At 44.5% G+C, this 24,963-nt stretch overlaps 1 protein-coding gene across 1 annotated transcript; it reads left to right on the top strand.

Annotated features, from left to right (window-relative positions):
• The first annotated feature begins 2,397 nt into the window (after positions 1-2,397).
• cep85l (centrosomal protein 85L) lies at positions 2,398-6,831 on the top strand. Its single transcript, XM_079572246.1, has 12 exons — positions 2,398-2,608; positions 2,992-3,147; positions 3,605-4,362; positions 4,424-4,509; positions 4,768-4,885; positions 4,964-5,116; positions 5,200-5,352; positions 5,423-5,577; positions 5,677-5,794; positions 6,031-6,081; positions 6,233-6,404; positions 6,513-6,831. The coding sequence occupies exons 1-12, from the start codon at positions 2,575-2,577 to the stop codon at positions 6,653-6,655; spliced, it is 2,097 nt and encodes a 698-aa protein (XP_079428372.1). The 5' UTR covers positions 2,398-2,574; the 3' UTR covers positions 6,656-6,831.
• Positions 6,832-24,963: the final 18,132 nt, after the last annotated feature.

The raw sequence follows: 24,963 nt of genomic DNA, 5'->3' as shown, positions 1-24,963 counted from the left end.
CCCGGGACCACAACGCTAAAACCAAATAGAACTCTCTAATTTCAAGTTTTACAAAAGATTTTTTTGCATCATAAAACACTGTAATTTAGCACAGCACTGTGAGGTAGACCAGCACTGTACCGACCTGAAGGTGGAGGAGACCAGAACAAAGTTTACTCCACCTAGAACAAACTCAACCACGAGCCAGTGTTTATGTTTGGGCCACAGACTCGTTCAGTGGTGTCCTCTGGCTCAAACTGACTGTTGAACAGATACTGAAGGATCCCCACATGCAAAAGGGGCAAAGTGAGATCAAAGATATGACATCCTGTGATTTTATGCTGAAATCAAGACTATAAATTTGATAAATATATGCTGTTATTTGCAACTTCAGAACAACTAACACAGCCAGGTCGCATAGGCAGCTCAGACTTCCCTATCCGTGCAGTTGGTAGGATTGGTGCTCCTGTTTCAATCTACAAGCACAAAAAGAATCTGTAATCTTGCTGCTTCTGAAAGGGAATTCCTACCACTGTGTCAGTGAAGTACATTATTTTGTTTGTCAGTGTGACATGTTTAAGTTTGTGCTCCAAATCACGTACAGTATATGGTGATGAGCAACTGAAGTGCCCTTGCACTTTATTTAGGTGTGAACGATGCTCTTTTTTGCTTCAACCAAATACAAATTGAAAGTCGTGCGCTTTGAGAGCTAATCCACCAATAGCAGTAAGTCAACAATATCCAAATCCGAAACTCTTTTATTGGTGAAAATCAAACAATATATTGTAGTTTTCTCAGTTGAAAATATGCACTATCCTCCAACCAGGTGCTACGGCTCTAACCGGGTCCACTGTTCCTTACAGGAGAGCACTTTATGTACAAATAAAGTTTTATAAGCTTTAAAACAAATAATAATAATTAAACACATAATTTAGGTTTTATTCACAGCAATAAGCTATTGGTGGATTGGGGTCGTGTGTTAGGGTTTAAAAAGTCCCAATGAGCAAAACCTAACTGAATCCTGTATGCATGTAAAGATAGTCTATCTAGTTTGTGTGCTTTTAGAATTAGGAGTGTACATGGATGTGTGAAATCACAATGCTGCCTTCAATCATGTTATGCATGTATGCAATTCTTATTAAAACAAATTGAAGACAAATTATTTGTTTTAGTTTCATTTTTCAACCAAACACAACAATGCAGGTGAGGCCATTTTATTTGTAGAATGAAATTCACACACAAGGCAATTCAAAGTGCTTCACAGTTACATAAAGTTACAAGAAAGAAGATACAATCACTCCATATATCAATATATAAAAATGATACAGTAAAAAGCAAGAGTGCAGATAAAATACATTTAATAAGTAAAAAGTGTGAACTGTTTCCAGCCTGAATTTGAACATTGTCATAGTCGACGCCTGTCTCATATCCTCTGGAAGGTCGTTCAAGATTTTTAGTGCGTAAAGCTTAAACACAGCTTCACCGTGTTTAGTCCTCCTTTTATTGATCTCACAATTCACTTGTTACCACAGCTCTCAAGAAACAATTGGGTGCACATGGTCAGGGAAATGTGCAATCAAAGACAAACAGGATAATGTACAAACAAGTAGTAGTAAATAGAGGTACTATCATAGAAAATGTCAACAGCAGAGAAAGTTTAACTTCTCCAAAGCTGTTACAGCCAACATCTGGGATATACTGGGACAATTCACATGACACAAAAACTGTCATAAGGTTAAAGCGTCTTTTCCTTTAGCACATATAAACTAAGGCCCAAATATTACGCTTTATGGACATTTGACCATTACATTGTGGCTTGTTTGTTGTGACCTATTTTGAGCGAGCATTAATTTGTTCCTTCCAGATAACCAGTCATCTGATCTATGGAGATGTCCTCGTCCAAGACGTCTTATGTACAGTATCTGCTGTATATGTACATTCCATCTTTGCATCTGGACGACTTAAGACTCCTCTGACCTGTTACACCATTGGTCCACTCTGATCATGTGATCTGTGTCCTGGCTCTGAACGGGCAGAGCATCTTTGTACAACCTGTGCAAAATGCGTCATCATAATATGCATATGTCAAATAAACCTGCACGCTTAATCCGAGACAACTTCTATCTAGTTTTCATACTTACCAAACCACTTTTTCCCCACAAGAAGGAGGAAAACACAGTTTGACCAGTTACTATACAAGGAAATTTACCGCCAGCAACATCGCTTCGTTCACACGGGTACACAAGAAGCAACGATCCAACGAGCAATGTTTACAGTTTTTCCTCCAGTCACCACCATGTCAACACCATCGACCCTCCATCCACACCATTGAAGTGGACCCACCCATAGAAATATATACAGGACCCACCGCATCAAGCGATCAAACCCTTCTGCGCATGCGTTCCGAGCTGCCCCCTCCTGGAGCGCGTTCTATCCATGGGTAAAGTGAAGCCGTGCTGCTGATGCTGATGCTGCACCCGAGGCATCGCCAAGGACATCCCGGTTCCACGCGTCTGGGTTATGCCTGATTTCTAAAGAAATGCGTGTTTCCATTGACTTCTCTGCCCTGCGCGACTGTTTCATCCGAACGAGAGCATGGAGAGAACTGGAGCAGACGTGAATAAAATAGGTAACGTTAGGCTACGTAGAGATGCGTTTGCTGCGCATCGTTATCCGAGCGCGAAGCTAACAGTGCTAGCTCCATTTTGCTTTGAGTGGATCACCATAGCCTAGTTTGCGTGTGATGCGTTGTGCATAGTTGCCCAGCAGGCCTAAAGATAAGCTAAGTCACATAACACTGCATTGACGTTCATCACTTTACAAAGCACTAAACAATACTCAGTAATCACAGCTATACAGGCTTAATACACAAACCAAACAATATTGTGGTTCTTATGTTGTTGCAAGCTATCGTATTGCATTGCATTGTCAATGATTGCACATACTTGAAGTATGAGGATAATGATTGATTGTCACTTCATTTAATGTAACTCCTGTGCTTTTTTTCCCCAGGCTGCAGCAGTGATGGAGGCTCCTCAGAGCTCCTGTCAGGCCCCAGCAGCCCCCGGGCCATGGCCTTTCGTAACAGGACGTCCGGCCGCAGAGCCAGCTCCCTGTCCGACAGTGGAGACACAGGCTTCTACACATACAGCTCTGACAGTGTAGAAGGTAAGCATGGCATCAAATCAAAAAAAGATATAGTTTGTATATGAGTGTTTCTTGAGAGAATTTCTCCATTGTGAGATCAATAAAGTCCTATCTTATCTTATCTTATTCATTTTTTTTTTTTTTATATATGTACAATTGCATTTTCACAAAATTATCAGTCCAGTCCAGTCGTCTGCTCAATGAAACAACCCTCTGGCAGAGTTTTGTGGCACAGCGGGTCCTCTCATACTGGGGCTGATGAGAACATGAGCGATTTTGTGAGTTGACAAAAAAGACATTTCCTTATCGAAATTATGATAAATTGTATTAGGTCAAAATCAACACTGAGAGATTAAACAAACTTGTAATGATGTCATGGTTGTTGTTTTTTGATACTGTTCATGATTGAGTTCTTGATTCAACAGTCTCTGCATATAAACCTACCTCTGCATATAACCCTACCTCTGTGTGTTTCCAGATGTTTCCATGTACAGCCAGAGAAGCTCCTCTCTGCAGCCCCAGTCCCTCTTTGTGTCAGGCCTGTCTCCCGTGACCCTCCGTCCTCTGTCTCTGACCCGCTCCTATGACCAGCTGTCTGCCCAGCAACACAACACGGCTCAGTGGTACAAGTCCTGCCAACAGCTCACCTCCGCCCCGTCTCCCGGGGTCTCCATGAAGACCAACACCCCAGAGCCCATCAGAAAGAGCTCCTCTCTCAACAAGCTGTCGTCCTGGGCCGTGTATGACTCCGCTCGGACAAGCGGCAACAAGAGCGGTGACTTCCAGGGGTCTTTGGATAGAGGCTTGCTGAAAGGGTACAAAAAGGAGGCGAACAAAACTGACTTTTACCTGCCGCTGACGCCTTCATTTCGCAACAGCTCCCTCCTCCGCTCTCCCGGGTCGGGTCCGTGCCACCACTACAAGCTGAGCCGCAAGTCCACGGGCGTCGAGTCGGAATTGTCCATGCGCCGGAGCACCTCGGCCTTCTCCTCGCCGATCAAACACAACCTCTTCACAGGCTACGCTGCTTCACCGGATCTGTCCAGCCGGAGCTTGAGCGAGCAGCCCCCTTTCGATCACCCACTCCACCCGGAGGTGCGCACGCAGATGTGGCTGAGCGAACAGCTGGCGTATAAGCCGAAGTTTGAGGTGGGGAAGAACGAGACAGCGGAGAACTACGGGGAAAAGCTCACCAGGCAAACGGGGAGTACTCTGCAGAAGTCGGGGCTGAAGCAGGTAACGCCTAACTATTAATGTATATCAATTGCCATTATTCCACTGTCTTCCCTCTTTTCAGATGTTGAAGGGGAGTCCGGCACATGTTCCTGGTCTGGTGAAGTTTCAAGAGGGGCTGCTGAGGCAGAGGGAGCAGGAGATAGACTGGTACTTTCAATTCTCTTCTGATTTTTGTACCGGACTGTAACCCTGGGTTGCCAGATATAAAAAAAAATAATCTGTTATTCACGTAAAAGCTCCTAAAGCCACTCAATTCTGCGGGAATACATGGATCTGGCAACCCAATGCCACGGATAATCTGTTGCAATAAACCTCTTCTAAGTACTTCAGTGTCATAGGTGTGATGTTTTTGTACAAAAGTAATTGGTTAAAAAGTTGTAAAATCTCATTTTGTTGTCCCTTCAGGCAGAAGCAGCAGATTGTGCAGCTCCAGGCGCGGATCACCGAGAACGATCTCAGAGTGCAGCAGGTCCAGCTGAGCCACCGAGGCAGACTGGACCACTCCGGCATCTACAGCACCAAGGTCAGCTTTGAGTTCAAAACTAGACTCAAAGTGGTCCAGTATAACCTGCTCTTTTCAACATATGTGGTATTCCTTCAGGACAGAGTGGCCAGACAGGCGCCTTTCACACTGTGCGACAAAGATCTGAACCAGAAGCTGAGCGCGGCTGAAATGGAACTGCTCCATCTGAAAAATGTGTTTAAGCAGGTCACCCAGAAGTACACGGAGGACATATGCAAAATGGAAGATAAGGTAGGATTTGGTTTAAGTCGTGGCAGACCAGACGGATCCTGAGCAATCCTTTTTTGAATGTGTTTTTATGTTGCTTTGTTCAGATCCAGACGCGGGACAGGTACATCTGCAGTCTGAAGAAGAAGTGCGGCCGAGAGAGCGAGCAGAAGCTGGAGAGGCACCAGCGTGTGGAGACTCTTGAGTGCTATCTGGCCGACCTACCCACGCTCATGGAGGCGCAGGGCCAGAGCCAGCAGGTAGACACAGATACTATAGTACTTAAGTTTCATCATTTACTTACTTTCTGTTTTCTGTGTTCCACCTAAGTTGAAAAAGGTCCAGCTGAAGACAAAGGAAATGGAGCAGAACCTGTCGTGGTTACAGAATAGTCTAGATCAAGGCCAAGGGCTGCTGAGGGAAAAGTACATCCAGATCGAGGAGCAAACCAGGAGGGAGGACGAGCTCTTAGCCACTGTACACAGGTGACTTACCAGCTATCCCGCCTGCTACTATCTATTAAGGCTAGTCTAGTGAGTATTGATCATCATAGAGGTATTGTTGGTGTCTGTCTGTGGTCGCAGTCTGCAGCAGAAGGTGACGCGCTGCCTGGAGGACGGAGCGCGTTTGCCAGTGACGGACCTGAAGAAGCTGCAGACGGAGAGGGCGGAGCTTTTGGAGCAGCAGGGCCACAGCAGCAAGGCAAGGGCACACATACAACAGCTGTCAACAGTAAAATTAGTATTTGGTTTATTTCATATATTGCGAACAGTGATGTATTCACAAATCTCCAAATCTACCCAACCTTTCAGGATAATGGTTGGATTTATAGCATGAGATCGTCCCTTTTTTTTCAGACTTGCACAAGGGCCAAATCTGAAAGCACATTCTCCTTGTTTCCACATTTGGAACAATAATCGTCTTGTCAATCTTTACAGGTCATTGATCAACAGAATGAGCTGATTGAGAAGATGTCTCTACATTTGTTGGTAGGGAAATTTTTTATAATTTCCGTTTGAATTGACATGTCATGTTTTATAAGCTGTCAACCTGCGTTATGAAATCAAAACATCTTTTTAATGTATAGTTTATGTCCATGATGTATTTTCCTGTTTTTGTTCATTCCCTTCTGTGTGTCAGACCGAAGAGGAGTCTCCAGCTCCGCTCTGGCCCGTGTCGCAGAGGCCTGAGGTGTCCCAGCTGGTCAGGGACATGTCCGTGTGTGTGAGGGACCTGCAGGCCCTGGGCACCATCCTGAGGCAGAGGGCCCAGGGACAGGAGCCCAACCTCAACGTGCTGCTCGGGATCAAGTGTATGTACCATATATAACCCCCAAAAGTTGGTTTCGGGCACAGTGTCTGAGTTAACTTTTAAAGTTGTAAAAAAGTAGTAAAAAGAAATGGCTTGTTTCCCCTCACAGCCCTGAGCATGTCCGTGGAGGAGAGCGAGCGAGTGCCGGAGGAAGAAGAGGAGCTGGTGATGAAGCTGCATGAAGTGACCCAGCTCAGGCGGGACATCGAGGAGCTGAGGAGGAGCATGGCCCCGCCCTCCGTCCTGCACTGAAAAAGGTCCCAGGTTTGATTCCCCGGTGCTCCAATAGGCTGAGCCTCCAGTTAAGCTACATAGATACTCCTGGCCACGAACCTATAGCTCAGTATTCGGGCACTGCTGTGCGGTCGCCCACAAAGTACCTGTACCTTTTGGACCATGTAGAAATACAATATGTAAATAAATGCTGAATAACCCACTCTTTTTACTTACTTTTGTGTGTTTTATTTGAAAATTTACTTTTGCTTTTTCACTCTTATTATCACTCTGTGTTAATGTGTTAACATTAACACAAACACTAGTTTATACCAGAGGTGGGCAGTATTCACAAGCATTTAAGTACATGTACTTTAGCAACTCTTTGAAGTAACTGTGCCTTTTGGAGTAGTTTTAGCACTCAATAACAGTACTCTCACTTGAGTAAGTAAGTACTTGATTAAATCTGTAAATACCTAAAAGCTTCTCTTTGACATGAATATAAATCAAAGTTTAATTGATTGGGATTTTATCCCAAGAATTGTATTTTATATACATTTTTTTTTTTATGTTGTTTTCTTTGGAAACATTCAAATTTCCAGAATTATTATTTCGTGGAAATTACTGATTTATGTTTAAATGTCCCATTTATCAAAATGCAAAATCAGACTTTAACACCCAGTCCCTCAGTAATCCCTCAGTTTACTTTTACGTGCGTAAAGTAAATATCTTGAACAACTTTTTTGCCTCCACTTTAGTAAAATTATTTCAAAGGAACGCTACTCTTACTTGAGTAAACATTTTACTCACTCAACTCACTGCAGGTCGATACATATTGAATCTCCCTCTCAAGACAAAAACACATGTCCAGTAGAGGGCGCTCTGACATAGTTATAAAGGATGTAGCCTACCACCATGTAATGAAGTTAGTCCACTAAGAAAATATACATTTACTCCACTAACAATTAAAATGAGCTCTTGCGGGCTACATTTTGGTCCTTTTCATATATCTGTTGCTATTTTGTGACTTTCAGTGACAGCACATGTGCATTTAAAGATGTGAGTTGTGTTTTTTGTCTTGTTTTCTTAGCCAATTTAAGGTATCACACCATTTCGAATCAAAGAAAGCCTTTAGAAGAGACAATTACTACACAAACCATCCCTGGTCAATGAGCTTTCCTGACATTGATATTGATGATAATAATAATAATGAATAATAATAAAATAGATCAGGACAGTGATGTCGCGAGGTAAACTTCTGGACTGTGTTTACTAGCCCAACTACTACTTTCTCCTACTGTATAGTAGCACAGGGCTGGACGAGCGAGGGGCTGGGGCCTAAAGGTGTGCCGCTGACAGGAAGTGGGCCCGCAGTGCATTCCTCCAGCAGATGTTTGACTGAGAAAATATTATGACAGATGGAGAGAGGAAGATACAGAGGAGTCCGGGGCGTGGAACGATGTCCACAAAACTGGCCCTGGTATCCTCACAGCCAAAACAATAGATATCTATAAACTATTAGGCTTATATCTTCTCCTGGGGTCTAGAGAAATCAAACCATGAATGAAACTGCAATCACATCATTATTTCATGTAGGCCACCCATTCATTCTGTCCCCAGAATTAAACCTGAAATCTGAGCTTTCAAATTAGGTATGGAGCGATAAAGGCGTGTCCCTCTCAGTATGGAGTGAAAGGCGACACCGTTTGAGGAGATACAAACCAACACTATGACTCTGTGCTAAGTAATAATAGGATAAACCTGTTTGCAAAATGCCTCCCTAACTTTATGTCGATGCCTTTTCTGACGATTCCACTTTGGTTTCGTTTTTGTCAGGCTTTACAAGATGCAGCGGTGTCCGAACATGCGATTTCTCTGCACACCAGTCGGACCAGTCGGGGCACTCTCACCTATAGATTAAAAACCAAAGAGTAGCCTTTATGGGACCGTTAGTGATCTGATGCTCTTTGAAACTCATCCAGGCGACAGCGGGTTGCGGCAGGATCCGAGCTTGACCCCGGGGCCAAAGCCAGTCCAAAACAAATATCTGAGACGGGAGCTGGAGCTGGAGAGTCGGGGAGGAGGGGTTACTATGGGAAACTGTGGCAGGCAGTTGCAGCAATCACAGTGAATGCGGGGTTGTTGATTTTTTTTCTTTTTTACAAATTTGAACAAGATTTGTGTCAAAGGGAAACAAAGGCAGGGCTTTATCTTCCCTGACTGAACCGGGGAGATATAGATACAGTGCCTCTCGAAAGTATTCATACACCTTGAACTTTTGCACATTTTGTCATGTTTACAACCCTAAACATAAAGATTTTATTTTTATTTTTTTACTGAACGTTCACACACAAGTAACAGACAACTGTGAAGTGAAAGCAAAATGATACATGATTCTGTTATTTTTCAAAAAATAGAAAAGTAAAAAGTGGGGCGTGCATAAGTATTCATACAGCATTTTCTGAGTGCATTAAATTGCCTTTATAACATTCCTAATGACTCCAGAATGTTCACACCTTGGCCTAACGGTTAAATAGAGGCCACCTGTGTGTAATCTACTCTCAGTATAATTTCAGCTGTTCTTTTAGGCCCTCAGAGCTATGGTCGGAGTGTATTGGTCACTAAACAACATCATGAAGGTCAAGGAGCACCAGAGAGGTCAGGGATAAAGTTCTGGAGAAGTTTAAAGCAGCATTAAGTTATAAAAAGATTTCCCAAGATTGAAACATCTCCCGGAGCACTGTTCAATCCATCATTCAGAAATGGAAAGAGTAAAGCACCACTATGAACTTACCAAGACACGGTCGTTCACGTAAACTAACAGACCGAACAAGGAGAGCACTGGTCAGAAATACAACCAAGTGCCCCAAGATAATTCTGGAGGAGCTGTGAAGTCCTGCCGCTGAGCTGGGGGAATCTGTACATGGGACAACTATAAGTCAGACTCTACACAAATCTGGCCTTCATGAACCAGTGGAAGAAGAAAGCCATTAATGAAAGGAGGCCATAAGAAATCCCGTTTGAAGTTTGCTAGAAGCCACATGAAGGACACAGCTCCATGTGGAAGAAGGAGCTTTGGTCAGATGAGAGAAAAATTGAACTTTTTGGCCCAAATGCAAAACGTTTTATATGGAGCAAATCTGACACTGCTCATCGTCCTGAGTGCACCATCCCCAGTGTCAAATATACGGGGGGGTGCATCATGCTGTGGGGCTGCTTTTCCTCAGCGGGGACTGGGGAGATTGTAAGAATAGTTGGGAAGATGGATGGAGCCAAATACAGAGACATTTTGGAGGAAAACCTGCTGGAGTCAGCAAGAGAACTGAGGCTGGGGCGGAGATTTACCTTCCAGCAGGACAATGACCCTAAACACAAAGATAAATCTACAATGGAATGGTTCAATAAAAACATATTAATGTGTTAGAATGGCCCAGTCAAAGTCCTGACCTAAATCCTATTGAAAATCTGTGGAAAGGTCTGAAAACTGCTGTTCACAAACGTTCTCCTTCTAATGTGACAGAGCTTGAGTTGTTTTGTAAAGAGGAATGGGCTAAAATGTCAGTCTCTACATGTGCAAGTCTTGTAGAGTCAAACCCCAAAAGACTTGCTGCTGTTATTGCAGTCAAAGGGGGTTCCACAAAGTATTCATGCATGCTGTATGAATACTTATGCACGCCCCACTTTTCGGTTTTCTATTTTTTGTAAAATAACAGAATCATGTATCATTTCGCTTTCACTTCACAGTTGTCTGTTACTTGTGTGTGAACGTTCAGTAAAAAAAATCAAAATAAAATCTTTATGTTTAGGGTTGTAAACATGACAAAATGTGCAAAAGTTCAAGGTGTATGAATACTTTCGAGAGGCACTGTATAGTCAGAAAGAGATAAATTGACAAGGCAAGTTATGGAAACAAAATCGTTAAAAAGATGAAACTGTGAAAACTCAGAAGTAATGCCCTTTTCTGACTCTTCCATGGTGAAATAGAATCTCAGCCTTTTCCTGGTTTCTTGTATTTAAAGGCAGATGAGTTTGGGGAGAGCTGACCGGAAAAAGTGCCTTCTTCTGCAGATGTTTCACCCCAGCGCTCGACTTTAGCTCTCACAATAAAAGACAGTTGAACGGGAACGGCAGCCAGAGGGAACGCTGCCCTTTGGAGGAGCAGGAGGCGAGACACTCTCCTTCAGTATTATGGAGATTTTTGCTGCAAATGTGATGGGTCCTCTCGCTGCAAGGTCTGTCAAGTTCATGTGCACTGCCATCTTCTATTCCCTCAAAAAAAAAAAGAAAAGTCTTAAAACGTCCTGATCTGGAAGACTGGAGTGTGTCAGGAAAAGAGTGTTTCAGGCCACTCTGCGAAATCGCTGTTGATAGATGGTTTTCAAGAGTTACCTTTATGATCAATGCTTGGTTTAGCGGGGCTCTGGTCAGGAAATGCTATGATGATTTCAAATTTAAAACCATATATGTTTAAATTAAGGTCACAGTTTGTCGTGATAAGTGGAAACTGCGGCCCTTGACAACCGTCGCATGAGCCAAACACCATGACGTGTAATGAAGGCACACGGAATCAGATCTCGCGCTGGAAACCGTCCGAAATCCACTCAGTCGTCTCTGGGGACTCTTTCTCTTTCTTGCGTGCTCTTGCGCCCTACACCGTCACCATGGCAACGGACGGCCCACAATAGCGCTGCCATTCTGCTCCCAAAGTGCCATGACCGAGGCTTACAATGCACACCTGACAGACTCCATTCAGATGTCTTTAGTAACATCTGCCCGCAAGGCAAAGTTGGATCAGGTATGTTTGCGTAACACTCAAGTACTCTTGGGATTCTTTCACATACTGAAACTTCAAATATCTGTTTTTGTGTTGATGCTGTGGCTGTTCTGCACTTCTCACAAAGCAGAAGATTAAAGTTTGAATACTGTTAGGGAACTCCTCACAAACTGTTGACTGTTGACCCTTGAAAATGAAAACCTGCTGTGTCACAACCCACGTCATACTGTATCTGCAGACCACCCAACCAGCGCCAAAGACTAGAGCAACAAAAAAAAAAAGATACACTGTCCCGAGCCCTCCCTCCATGTCGGCCAACCCCTCAGAGAAATATGGACAAGTATGCGCTCTGGAAAGGAAGAGGCCTCTTGTGCATCACAGGCAGAGAGGAGAAAGCCGTGTGTTTCGGCGCCTTTTAAATGATCTTTCATCTGTTGGAGAGGTGCTTCAAGTGTTTCGGGGTTCTTTTTCTTCCAACTGTTCTGAAAGTCCTTGCGCTTTTATTGACAGGGTGCACAAGAACAGGAGGCTGAACATGAGGCCGTGCTTTGGGGGAAGAGTCCTGTGTAATTGACAGTGAGTCTCTCAAGTGTTGTAAAATTAGAACCGCAGCCACAGAAATGAAAGTGGGCACATTCTTTGGGTACGTCCATTGAATAGATCCATGGTTACGTCACATAGACTTACATTAGTAGGCTGTCATGGCTCACTCCTCCACATTTGATTTAATTCTTCCATTTGAGCATGTTAAAAAAGGACAGAAAGGCTGGAAACTCTGCCCCCATTAGCAGTGCTCCAGGGCTTGTCAATCAAAGTCCAAAGCTAACATATCAAGCATAAAATGAACAAATAGAAACAAACAACAGAAAATGTTACTCTTCTCAGTGTTGTCCAGGAGGAAACGGCTTTTTTCTTTAATTCCAGGCTTTTAAGCAGTTTTTGACACATGTAAAGTCCCCATTGGTTTCCATGTTATAGTAAACCTTCTGGAGTCACCACTAGCCACTAGAGGGTGGTATTGCAACATTGTCTGGCTCATTACTTCAGTATTGATATGTTACTTTAAAGGGGCTAGATGCAAGTTCGTGATTTTATACTCACTACTGCCACCTCAGGCCTTATGTGTAACTGCAGCTTAATTAAGCTTGTGCATGATGGCACTTCGGACCCGAATTAACACCTTTTTGAGTGACAGTGAAGGATTTTAGAGGCAGTTTTGGCTAATAGGTCTGGGCTCATTCTACACATTAGGACATGGCTGGAACATGTAGGGGGAGGAAAATACATTATTTTAACATTTTTAAACTACCTATAGTCCCTTTAAAACTAGAAAAAAGATCCAGAGTGAGTCGCAGGGCTGGTCAGGATTTTGAATTGGTCTGGAGTGCCCTCTGCTGGGACCAGTGGGAATGACACATTATAAAACACTGGAAACAAGCCACAGTTTTTTGCTACCAGCATGATACCAAATCCGTGAACATACTTCGACTGCTTAGGATGGGTTTGGTATGGACTATGTGCTTTGAAAATGTGGAGAAGCCAAGAAATAGCTTTAGCAGCATAGAAGAAGAAGCAATCTAAGTGATCAGAGGAAGCAATCTAAGTGAAGAAGCTAAAGTGGGTGTGGATGTTCATTTGGGAAACGTTTGGTATCGCTAATACGTTTCTTTCTTAATGACAATTTTGTAAGTAATATCGCAACATTCTCCTTGGATTGTTCCTCAGTGTGGCTTTATGTTTGTACCTGCATGTCCTCCATCTTGAATTTCATGACCTTTCGGGAGTTTGACATCTCATGAAGGCAGTGTCTGGGTAACTGTGTGTCCTCCCCAGCGCTCCCGTTCCCACCGCCGCTGCTGTGTACCAAAGACTATTGTGTCCAGAGAAAGTCCAGGGGTCAGCCAAAGACCCCCAACGGGTCAGGCACAAGCTGCAGCCGGGAGTGAAGGGAGGACAGAGTGAGCAGTGAGCGAGCGGGGGTTGGTGGGGAGGTGGGGTGGGGCGGGAGAAGTGGGAGAGAGCCGTGACGTCAATAGAGACATTTCAAAAGTTTGGATTTGGATGGATTTGGGTTCAATCGTCTTCTGTCGAGGTCTAACTGAGGTCCTGTATAAAGGTTTGTGAAGTTTTGCTACATAAAACAAAGAGCAGAGGATTTAAGGAATTTAAGTTTTGAAGCGCAATACAATACAAAATATCATGTAAAACTTCTTCACAATACCTTTTTTTAATTCAATGTTAACTTTATGTGCTGACAATCCCAGATGAACTTGAGTTGTGGAGCCGGCCCAGAGTAGTGACAGGCGTTTTGAGCCGATATCTGATACAGGCCCTGTGTTCTGGCACCCAGATGAAGCTGCCTCTCACTTTTCTCTGCTCCACAAAGAAAGTATCAGCAGCGGACACCCACAAAAAGGCCACCGCACCCTCCCTTTATTTTGGCCTCTGAGGTTTCTATGGCAACTTTAATACTATTTAGTCCTTTGCGAGTAAAGCAATACTTGTAGGTGCTTAAGGGAAGAATACCTCAAATCCGGCACTTTGGAAACGAGAGTGTTCAGAGGGAGCCCTGCAGACAAGAGGGGAGGGGTGGTCCACATGCTGCGACCCAAGACTTACAAAAAATAATAATAACAATAGAGGCTGTTTTAATGTTTTAATGGCATTTTCTTTCGACTCTGAACAAAGCCAGAGAAGTGAGCAGGCCACAAGGTAAACACCGTGGACAAATACGTGGAAACAAAAGTGCCAAAAAACAACTATGAAAGGGAAGCTCCACACCCACTTTGAGCTTCTCCCTCGGTGCCGTTTGCATGTCGGTTGGTTGGATCATCGGCTGGAGCGCTGGCTTGACAAGCGCAGGCTCAGTGTCTGCCAGGTTCCGACTTCCAGTGACCCATGCTTCCCACAAAACCGTTTTATAGCTGGAGATACATCTTATTTTGTAAAAGGAGGAGTGAATGGCTCTGAATTAGTGAGTGATGGCGTCATGGAAAAAGATGCGCTGTGCAATTATGAACTTGCAACCCTTTCATCTAACGTCCAGTGACAATACTAGCGGGCTAAACCTCCAACCGTCTCTGCTGATGGTGGCTATAATGCTTGCAGCCCAGTTGGCAGTCACCTCTTGCAACAGCAAAACTACCTCTCTAAAAATTTTCAACGTAAATGCTATGCGTATTTCAGAGGACTATCTTACATCTTCTTAAAGCTTTACCCGTGAAGACTGAAGCTGAGCAGAACCATATACGAGTGGAAAAAGCCTATTCAAATAAGGTTGTCAATATGAAATGCCTCACACTGTAATCATTTGAGAAGAGGAGGGACTCTCGGTGAAGGCTACATGGAGGGAAAAAAAAAGCTAAAGCAGCTTGAGGGTCTGTAGTCATTCAAAGCAGTGCTGACTAATGCAGATCTTGCCATACGCTGGAGGAGGGAAGGCAGAGTTAATAAGAGTGATGAGACCAAAACGTATGTGTGCGGTGCGCTGTCGCTGAGTTACCTGTTGCCGTGGAAACCGTAGGCCCGGGGGATATTAAATCTGCTCATGGGGGTGTCAGATAGCAGTGTAATCTGTGCGTGTCTCTCCATCGGCTCCGCAGTTATTCCCCGGGGACCAGGCCGTGCTGATCTCACACATTCTGATTTCATGGCAGGTTAATGTTGAATGTTCTCATATTTTTTTCTCTTTAGGTTGCTTTGCGATGAAGAGGTTTGATTCAATCGGGCCATCCACCACATAAATCCACACTTTACTATATTCCATGTTTACAAACCTTTTAACTTTCCAAGTGCCACCAAGCCTAGATCAAGACCAAATCCCAACTAAACCGGCTCTAAATACAGCCTAAAGTATATCTAAATTGAGCTGAAACTCTTCACAGCTTTCTTCGTGCTACTGTAGGATCACTCAGAGGCAGCAGAGTGGTTTTCCAGAAGCTCCGCTCGCTGAGCCGGAGCAGGCAGCCAAGTTCACTGCTAAACCAGGCGCAACAGCCAATAATCAACTGCACAGGATGTCTCACACATGTGCCTCAGCCCGTTCAGACACACAGGCCAATGGAGCAGCAGCTTCTCCCACCACCACCAAATCAGACAGTCACTCAGGCAGGGTAAAGAATAGGAGAAAATGGGATTCTGTCCAGTTTATCAGCGGATTCAGTTGGAAAAAGATGGACTTATAGGCATTCTTTCTGAAGTGGGTCAGGTCTAGACATACTTTTATTGTTGATATGTTCTTTTGAATCTGTCTAAACAGTTTCCAAGGATGGTACACTTCAACATGCACAGAATAAAAACTAACTTGTGACCAATGAACGTGAACTTCCTACATATTAACCTGTTTTTACCGACTCACAGACAAGAGGTCTAGACACACGCCAGACATAATGCATCATGTTTCCGACACTGCGTTAGCCAGCCTCGACCTCTGTTATCGCATAATCCTGTTAGGATGCTCTCGCAGACCATGAAGTCATAGCAGCGATCAGAAGACAAAAGCAGATCACGAGGTAAACTGTGGAAGAGCTCAGAGAAGAATGTCTTCTGTTCGTGAATTCATGCCCTCTCCTGCTGAGGCCAACCTGCCTCTGAGCAATCTTCCATCTGCTGCTTCTGCGCTCGCTGGAAAAGCATGTTGGTCACACAAACAAATACAATTGTCTCCTCTTGCAGCTTTATTTACTGTGTTCCAAATGCTCAAAGAACACCAAAAGTCATGGATTACGTATTCCAAGCATCAAGAGTAAACATTCTCTGTCAGATGGAGGCCTAACTGCACTTACTCCCTCCCGTAATCTGACATAAAGCTGGAGCTGAAAGGTGCTGAGCCGTACGATCCAACTCAAACTCTTTTCCTGAAACCGAAGCCGTGGGTTCTGCTGCAGGGGGAACCGCAAGTGCGTTTGAAGTGTTCCTACCAAACCGTGTCCAAAGTCAACATGAGCGGAGCACTGTCCCGACCTCCCGCCCACACATCACTCACGTACAGCTGTTACCGTTTATCTGGAAAAACCACCGCATTCCAGCGCCCCGAGTGGATGTGGGACATGACGCATTCCGCTGGTTCTGTCCTAACGCAAAATCCCCCGAGCGCTCGTGACCTCACAGGATCGCTGCATAGGCCGGACCAACCTCGCAGGTATACCCTTGGCTCAGGAAGAGGATGGGACCTTTCTCCTGAACTACAAGACAGCGTACCCAGATAACTGTTTCGCCTATCCTCAAACACCAACCGGAACCGTGCCCCATTAGTGGAGAACCCTCTTCCCTGTCAAATCTTTCTACATTTTTCAGCCGTGCTCTGTCCTGGTCTTGCATTTTCTTGAGCACACAACACCAGATCTGCTGTACCCTACGTCCCACTTGAGAGGATGCTCATAACTCTCCACCCAAGACAAAGGAAGACACTGCGATCGAATGGGCTGATGCTTTTACCGGTGAGAGCCAGTGTTTCTCAAGAGAAGGTGGATGTGATACCGTCGGCCTGTATCAAGGCGGCAGAGTCCTCTCTCCAGAGTTCACAGACAGGCCACGACAGCCCTGCCGTGGCCCCTGTATTTTATAATGTGCTTTGGGCTGTTCTGAGAAATCCGACCTGCAGCCTTGAGAGTGTTCACACCAGTTTTAGTGACTCTCTGACTCAGTCGTCCGTATCTTTACATGAAAGAGGTCCACTTTCTATTGGGAAAACAAAGTGGATTGAAATGCAAAATGTTAGATCGCAATACCTTCTCATAGAACAACCAATCTCCTGTACTCTACATCTCTTTCGCTTTCACTCTTACGTCTGCTTTCTCTTGAGACTAATTTGAAGTTCCCCACTGTTTTCTCCACCAAAAGAAACATGTCCTTGTGTGGAAGCGTGTTGTGCGCAGGAGAAGCCTGTAGAGAAATGAATGAAGTCCAACCAACAGTCGACAGTCTCCAAGGACACATAACTCCTGGGAACAAAAGTCACGAAGCACAAAGATGGCAAATAAATAAAGCTGCTGTGTGTAAAAGCGGCCCGTTCCTTTTTCGATCGCACGATGGTGAGAGGCGGCTGAATAGTACCTTTGTGCGCTTACTGACATATGCTAGTTCAATTTGTGCTGGAAAAAAGATGAAAGAAAAGAGTACGTTGCCGGCCGTGTGTTGACATCATCTTTTTGCGCTTTTAACCATGCTGTTCCCTCACAATATTTCTCTTGATTCACGCAGTTCAGAGTAATCCCGTTGATTTCGGTCATTTCTTCTTCTTCTACTGCTGAAGCGCTCTGATCTGTACTTCCTGGATTATATTTTACAAATATCCATCCATCCATTCATTTTCTTCCACTTTTCCGTTTCCGTTTCGTGGGAGCAGCTGTTGGAGCTGCCCAAATCACATTGCACCAGCCCCTATGGCTCCTCCTGCAGGTGGTGGGTCCACAGAAGGACGGCCTCACGATTCAAACCGGGCCTGTTGGTCTCTCATAAGGGGCTTCTGAACCGCTCTTTGTCTGACCCGTCACCAAGGACCTGTTTGCCCTGGGAGACCCTACGGGGGCATGAAGCCCCCGACAACAGGGCCCCCAGGATCATTCGGGTGCTCAAACCCCTCCACCACGTTAAGGTGGCGGTTCCAGGAGGAGTATTTTACAAATATGCAACATGAAATGGTTTCCCATTACTAGACCCGCTCTGAGCACTTCTGTGTGTTCACAACAGCATCATCAATGTGCTAAGGCTGCCGTTAGGTGAAACTGAAAGCTTGTATTCACTTCCAACGGCTACATGCAGAGGGAGCTCCTGGCGAAATTAGTCTTGACAAAAGTTTTTTTTTTTTTTACAGGATGTCAGGACAATATGATTGATTCCAATTCTTCCCCCATACCTTGACCTAACCCATATCGTAACCCGATTGTCAGTGCAAAATGTCTTTTTAGGCAACGCCCACTTCCCCTATCATCCTGTAAGAAGCGCCCTGGCCCCTTGTTTCCTGTCCCACTGTAGACATTATTGTATGCTCCTTACAAATGCATTATTTCAAATCATATCTGTTGAGGTGCTCAAAATGGTCTTTTTAAGTTCCTACAATGCATTATGTGTCCACTTTAAAGCATCCTTTCACTATTACTCTCATCCCGTACGCCTAACTCTTCACATGCACAGTCCATGACATCATTGGGTCTGCAGTACTGTATAATATCTGTGCGTGACCTTAGGAGGAGCCTATGTGAGGTTATGCAGAGGGGCCCCATAATTAATGACAATACTCCATCCTCAGGAAACCCTAGAACCTCGTCAATATGCCACAGGTAATGTAAACTTTCCTCAAATGTATGAAAGAAAATCTCATTGTACCCCAGGAATATAAGGCGGGACGTCTGGAGGCATTCGTGCCGACATGTAAGTGAATTATCTGCCAATTACTCAAATTAAGATCAAATAGTCTTAGTTCCGGTAATTCTATCTCAACAAGACATAGTAGTTCTTTGGTGTGTAACATATGACATACATAATTAATAATTTACTTCACATACAATATGTTTGCTCCTAGATGCAGGCGATAATGCTCCTTGATGAAGAGTCAAATCAAAATAAGGTTTTAAGCAAACCGAAAACAAATGACATTAAGTTAAAGTTTTCACCTATTTGAATATTTGTGAATATTGATGGTATTTAGTCACAATGCCACATACAAAGAATGAGCGCAGAAGGGCACATAGAGTGTACTGAATCTCTCTGAAGATTTCAACATGTTTATGGCTCTTCACTACTATATGAATACATTCACTACATTATCTGGCAAGAACCAGCCCCATACTTTTTTTTTTTTTTAAAGAAAACGCGCGACCACAGATAAGAGTTTAACAAGAGCTTCTCTTTTGAGTCTCCAAAGATACAAACACGGTGTGAAGGTCATCTCTGCTGTGCTGCTTTTTCAAACAGACTTTATCATAGCGCCTTCCCCCAAAGTCGACGCTCACAAGGTCAGCAGCCAGCGGTGCACCTCCAGCTGTTCGTGTTCACACAGAGGTTAAAGTCTGGAGTCTGCTCCCCTCAGTTCTGCTGGAAGGAATGTTCAGTGGTTATACAGATCTGCATAACCACATTTAAGAGAGACATGCAAAATCAACCATTTTGAGCTATTAGCCATGTCATAATGGCACTCAATCATCAGAAAAAATGCCCTCATTCACACAGCCTGGAGGAATCATCTTCACTTTGGTTGTTTCTCAGTTGTATCTATTTGCCTAGCAGACCAACCATTCATTCATTCATTCATTCTGTCATACTTTAGATAGGAGATATTGCATGTGTGTGTTGGGGCCATCGGAGCATAATCCTGGACAGCCTCTGTGTGGTGAGCCAAACGAGTTTTCCTGAGTCATGGTTTTTTGGTCCGCCACGTCTCCAGCAGCTCTGCCAAAGTGGAAAAACAGAACGGGCCCAAAGCCAAGCGTGCTCTGTCTACAAGGCTGTCCCACTGCCATCTGAGGACACTCCGGTCTCAGCGCCACAGGTACGTTTCTGTTTTTTAGATGACTTTTCGACAATGTGGGGAGGATGGGAAGATGGGAAGATGTTTTGGCCCGGGAAAATGTGTTTCCGAGAGAGTTCATTCTGTGGGATTACATGGGAAATCCCAAAACAGCCTGCGTTTAAGACAGCACATTTCGGGACCAGGACTTCATTTTGCGGCAAGTTTCGTTCGACCAGAAACTTGGTGGCACATTACTGTCGTCAGAGGGCCACTGCAGCTGCCGGGTGGCTCCCTCCTCTCTTCATTAGACTGTCAGCATAACCACTGTGCAGTGTAATAACAGATCTCCGCACATGCTCACTACCGCTGTGGCCTGTAATGATGTAGCTGTGTGGGATTTTGGCATGTGTGGTGTTCGGAAACAAGCCGTACTTAAGTCTAGCAGACACAATTCAAACATTTAAAAAAAAATCAACCCAATAAATCACGCTCCGTCCCATATGAGGCTCCAATCTTTCTAGAGTGTAGAGCGGACAACTTTCTGCAGGTCTACAGGGATTACCGCCTAATCACACATCTTATTGGAAACTGGAAGGCCAAACATCATGAAGATTCTGGAATTTGGCAACCCAAACCTACCACTCTGCTGACACAACAGAGATTTTCCAATGGCAAATGCCTTCTTTTTTCAGAATCGAGGCAGAGTATAAGCGGTTTCTGGAACCTGGGGTTTATGGTTTTGCTGCAAATTGCAACGAGCAGCAATGCATTTTAATCTTTAGTCCTTTATTCATTTCATCGTATGGTAAAGTTCCACAGTAATGTGACTTTAAGTGAAGCGTTTATTTGCAAAACCAGACAACGGACTAAGCTTAATCGTTTTAGCCGTTTGGGGAAATTTATTCTTCTCATGCTAACTTTGTCAGCATTGTCACATTCCTAAAATGTCTTTATACTGTAGACGCCTGACCAAAAAAGCTTTAACTAACTGTTTTGATCTGGGGTTGTTGAAGTTGGTCAAGTGTAGGTTTAATGTGCCCAAAGAATAAGCTGAACATCCTGAATGACCAGGTTATTCCATCAATGGATTCCAATTTCAGTGCCAGGGTTCATCAGGCTCACATGGTGAAAGAGTGGTTCAGGGAGCACAACACATCATTTTGACACATGGATTGGCCGCTGCAGAGTCCAGATCTTAACCACATTGAGAAATTTAATCATAGCTGAAGGCGGTATTAGAATGTGACCGCTTTTTTTGTTGCAACTTCTTTGGTCAAGAAGTGTATGAGGATTTCCTTCGCTTCTGCAGCACTGACTCTCTGCCCTCTCTCCTATTTGACTGTTCTGTGTGTCCATGCTCTCACCTAGTTTGCATGTGCAGATAGCTCTTAATGCAAACACCCACCTCTTATCACTGCTCTACCTCCCTCTGTTTTGCATAGAGCTTCAAAGCACGGCAGATTGTACTCTGTGCCACCTGCGCCCTCAAAGAGCCCCATTCAGGCCTAAATCTGTCTGAGGAGATAACCACGGCTCATCCTCCCTCCCTCCCCAAACCAAATTATACTTCTGCCACTGTAGCAATGCAGCTGTCCCCCAGTCCATATACACGCACTATTATAGTCTTTTCATTGTTCTGATACTTGTCCCGACGTGTTGCGTGGTTCTTTTGTGGCCAGGCGTCATAGAAGTTCATTGAGGGTAAACCACAGCCTTGGGTGCATCCCAAAAAACACATAACGGAGGCATTGTCGCGCTGCAGCGCTTGACCCACTCCGAGATGGCATGTCATTGACTCCGCTGGCTCTGAATCACAGTCTAACAGTGTGACGTGCGAGTCGGATGAATGTGCACAAGAGCAGAGGGGTCAGGATGGTAACACAGCGAGGCTCCGGGCAGCTACTTTAATGTGCGTAAAAAAATGACAAAAATGTGTTTGTTCATTGAGTAGAAAGTGATTGACTGGCTAAGCTTTGTTCCATTTGTTTTGCTTGAACGGAAGAATGAGCCAAATAAGAGAAAACTTCTTAAAATAGAACTTTTAGGACATCTTTAATGTGCGGTAACATTATGTGGTTTATAAATAGTCTATTAATGACAAAGAAAAAACACCCTAGCTTATCGAGTTTAACAGTCGCCTGGAGTTGTGGCCTCAACAAGTGTCATTTGAGAATACTTGCAGTCAGAAATTAGGCAGCGCCAAGGGGGGGTCCTAAATTGTCTGAAACCCCCCTTAAGACCCCCATCCTCTCCCCAGATCATGGTATAGGTTACAGAGAGAGCGCAGAGACAGAGGGAAGAGCGGCTGTCATGCACTCCCAAATCCCACATGCAGCATCAGCAGGCACAGCCCTCTCCTCCCCATCAAGATTCTTTATAAAAAACTTAGATCAGTCCATCCAGAATTCCATTTTCAGTGAATATGTTTGAGCCATAATCACGGCGTCACTAGCCAATGTAAAATGCCAAGAAAGGTGTTATTTCCCGTAAACACATTCCCCTCTATATAAGCAGGACCCCTCTCTGCCACCAAAAAAGTATAATCTCCGGAGCTGCCACTACTTGCCGTACTGACCTACTGTTCGGAGGTATAATTCAGGTGCCCATTCAACAAACCTGGTGTTGTTTAAGCACCGGTACATGCAAAACATTGACTTTTCACAAGCTCTACCTGTGACAAAGACAAACATGACTGGGGAGCAAAGCTGTGCCACGAGCCATGTCCACATCTGTGTCTATGCGCTGGGACAGTTCAGCAAAGGGAGGTCCACACACCAATCCTCTGTGATGGTGTGAGGCAGTGGGAGGTAGAGATTACAAGATGCACTGTAATGATTTACCCTACAGGGCTTATCTTGTTAGGCCGTTTGGCTACAGGAATGCAATACTGAATATTTATGGCATTGTTCATTAGTCTGAGACCTTTCGGAAACGTCATATCCATGAATGTTATGTTCAACTGTCAGGCTGAATCCGGTACTTCACAGAGGTAAAAGCAAGTGCTGAATGCAAATAGGCAAATTAGATGTAACAAAAAACCTAGTCCAAATCCAGAGGCCATGTGTTTTACAAGCCGTATTACACACCATTTATAAAAGATTGTTAAAGATTTGCCTTGAGAAATAAACGTTAGATAAAAATAGAGATTATTAACAGGAGTCTAGCCTGACATCTGGTTGTGTCACACTGTAAGGCCTATAATGTCCGTGCTGTACGGTCCTTTTTCTCGCTGTGACATTCCGCAGATAAAGGGGCCGTTACAGTGGTGTAGGCTTCAGGCTGGAGACAACAGTGCCGCTGCTCTTCCCCATAAAGAGGGCCTTCATGTCCCGGGACGTATGGACCTTACATGGGCCACACAAAGCTCCGCTCTGTTTGCCACCTGCCGTCGGATGGTCTTCTCTGACAGCAGCACTGGAAAGCAGAGATGTCAGGGAGAGTACAGAACACAAGAATATCCAAATCTTTTGTTTGTAATCGTAACAATAATGCAAGACTTTTATTACTGCCATTCCCAGTTTGTCGGTGCTCTCCAGTGTGAGGTGCATGCTGAAGGTGGGGCCGTGTTTTGAAAAGATTCAATTTCATTTGCATTGTTTGCAGAGTACAGCGCCACACCCTGCGAGGACAAATGGTATCAGGGCAAAAAAGAAAACAAGATGACCTGGAAAACCACTTGCAAAATAAAAATCTGTGGGTGTCACGTCGCAGAGGCATGCGTTATCCTGTATGTTTATCATGTTTGAGCACGTATGTAAGAGAAAAGACACTTAATTTATCAGATAATGTGAGTCTTCCAAATCCGGAGGGACTGCTTGTGGCGTCCTTGGGGAGTTCTCTGCCCATCCTTAAGTCCCAGTGGGTGCGCAGAACTGCCATCATATGTTACACGCCCGTCTCATTACTTTATACCGAGAGGTCAGCAGTGGTCTTTGTGATCAGCGGAGAACCTACGGAGCGGTCAAGGTCACAGTGGTGCATCCGCCTGAGAGTGCTCCTCTGGGAAATCACTCAAATGAGGAGGGAGGGTCCTTCTTCTGGTTAACCGGACAATACATTTAGAGCTATTAGTCAATGATGCTCTGAACACTATGTACATTAGGAAACAAACGGTACAAGTGGTGTATCTTTGCCAGCTTTTAGCAAGAAATGTTGAGGTTGGTTCATTAAATGTCCTGGTTGGCTTTGTCCCACCAAGCAAAATCATTCAAACTATCTCTGAGACACTCTGAAATTGACTGGTATGTAATGTATTTAACCATTTATACAATAGCCAGTTCAATGATGTCATTCGGTGCGTCACCCCTTTGCACATGGGATAGTAGTGATGTCATCTGCAGCGATACCATGTAGGCATATATGACAGCAAACCCTGACATCCAACCGAGGCAATCTGACAGCTGTAATCCCGTGGACAAAGCCCGTCTGTGGCTGTTTACAAGCCCTGGAAAGAAAGATCTCTGCAAAACAGCGGCATCAGAGGGAGCAGAACACAGATAAACCGTGCACATGTGTGTTACAATAGGCCCAGTGTGAAGCGGTACCAACAGTGAGGCTGTTCTGATCGGGAGCACAGGCCTGACACCGGCGTCGTGCATGGGATAAGGCGAGCTCTTATGTCACGGATGGACATCGTGTCAGATGTAAACAACTTTCGGTCCCTTTAACAGTTTGATGTAAACGCCTTTTATTTACAGAGGACAGTTGACTTCACTCAGGCCAGTCAAACAGGCCAGTGAGACCTCTGTTTGACCGCAGTATTGGTCATAAGTTTCATTTTCACCCAAAAGAAGTTCTTGAGGGGGAAGTGGAGATTCCTATTAATCGTCAAATGTCATGGTGTGTAAAGGCTGACCACTATGGCCGGACTGACTGACATGTCGTGGCTGTTTCCTCGAACGCTCACTCTGCGTTAGTTTTGTGACAAACACATTACCAAGCTCCATGTACAGAATGGCTTTTAAAACATTGGTCAAAATGACACCACAGGACACTCACCTCACTCCAAGTAAACCATTCATGAGAATTTCTCACCGCCTTTTGCTCCTCTTTGCGCTTTTTTAGTTCCAGTCTTTTGATCGCCTTCCGAGGAGCTTTTCCCACTCTCATCCTGAGGGTTTGCAC

This window comes from Gobius niger, assembly GCF_951799975.1.
Source record: "Gobius niger genome assembly, chromosome: 15".
In the NCBI taxonomy this organism is placed as follows: Eukaryota; Metazoa; Chordata; class Actinopteri; order Gobiiformes; family Gobiidae; genus Gobius; species Gobius niger.
The sequence above is the reverse complement of the archived record's forward strand: the minus strand, read 5'-3'. Positions and strand labels throughout refer to the sequence as shown.

What these genes read in the sequence shown, in the direction of transcription:
- cep85l (XM_079572246.1), top strand. Translation starts at nt 2,575, where the DNA reads ATGGAGAGAACTGGAGCAGACGTGAATAAAATAG. An exon ending in CGCAGGGCCAGAGCCAGCAG is followed by an intron (nt 5,353 to 5,422) that starts GTAGACACAGAT and finishes GTTCCACCTAAG; the next exon opens with TTGAAAAAGGTCCAGCTGAA. An exon ending in CGTGCTGCTCGGGATCAAGT is followed by an intron (nt 6,405 to 6,512) that starts GTATGTACCATA and finishes TTCCCCTCACAG; the next exon opens with CCCTGAGCATGTCCGTGGAG.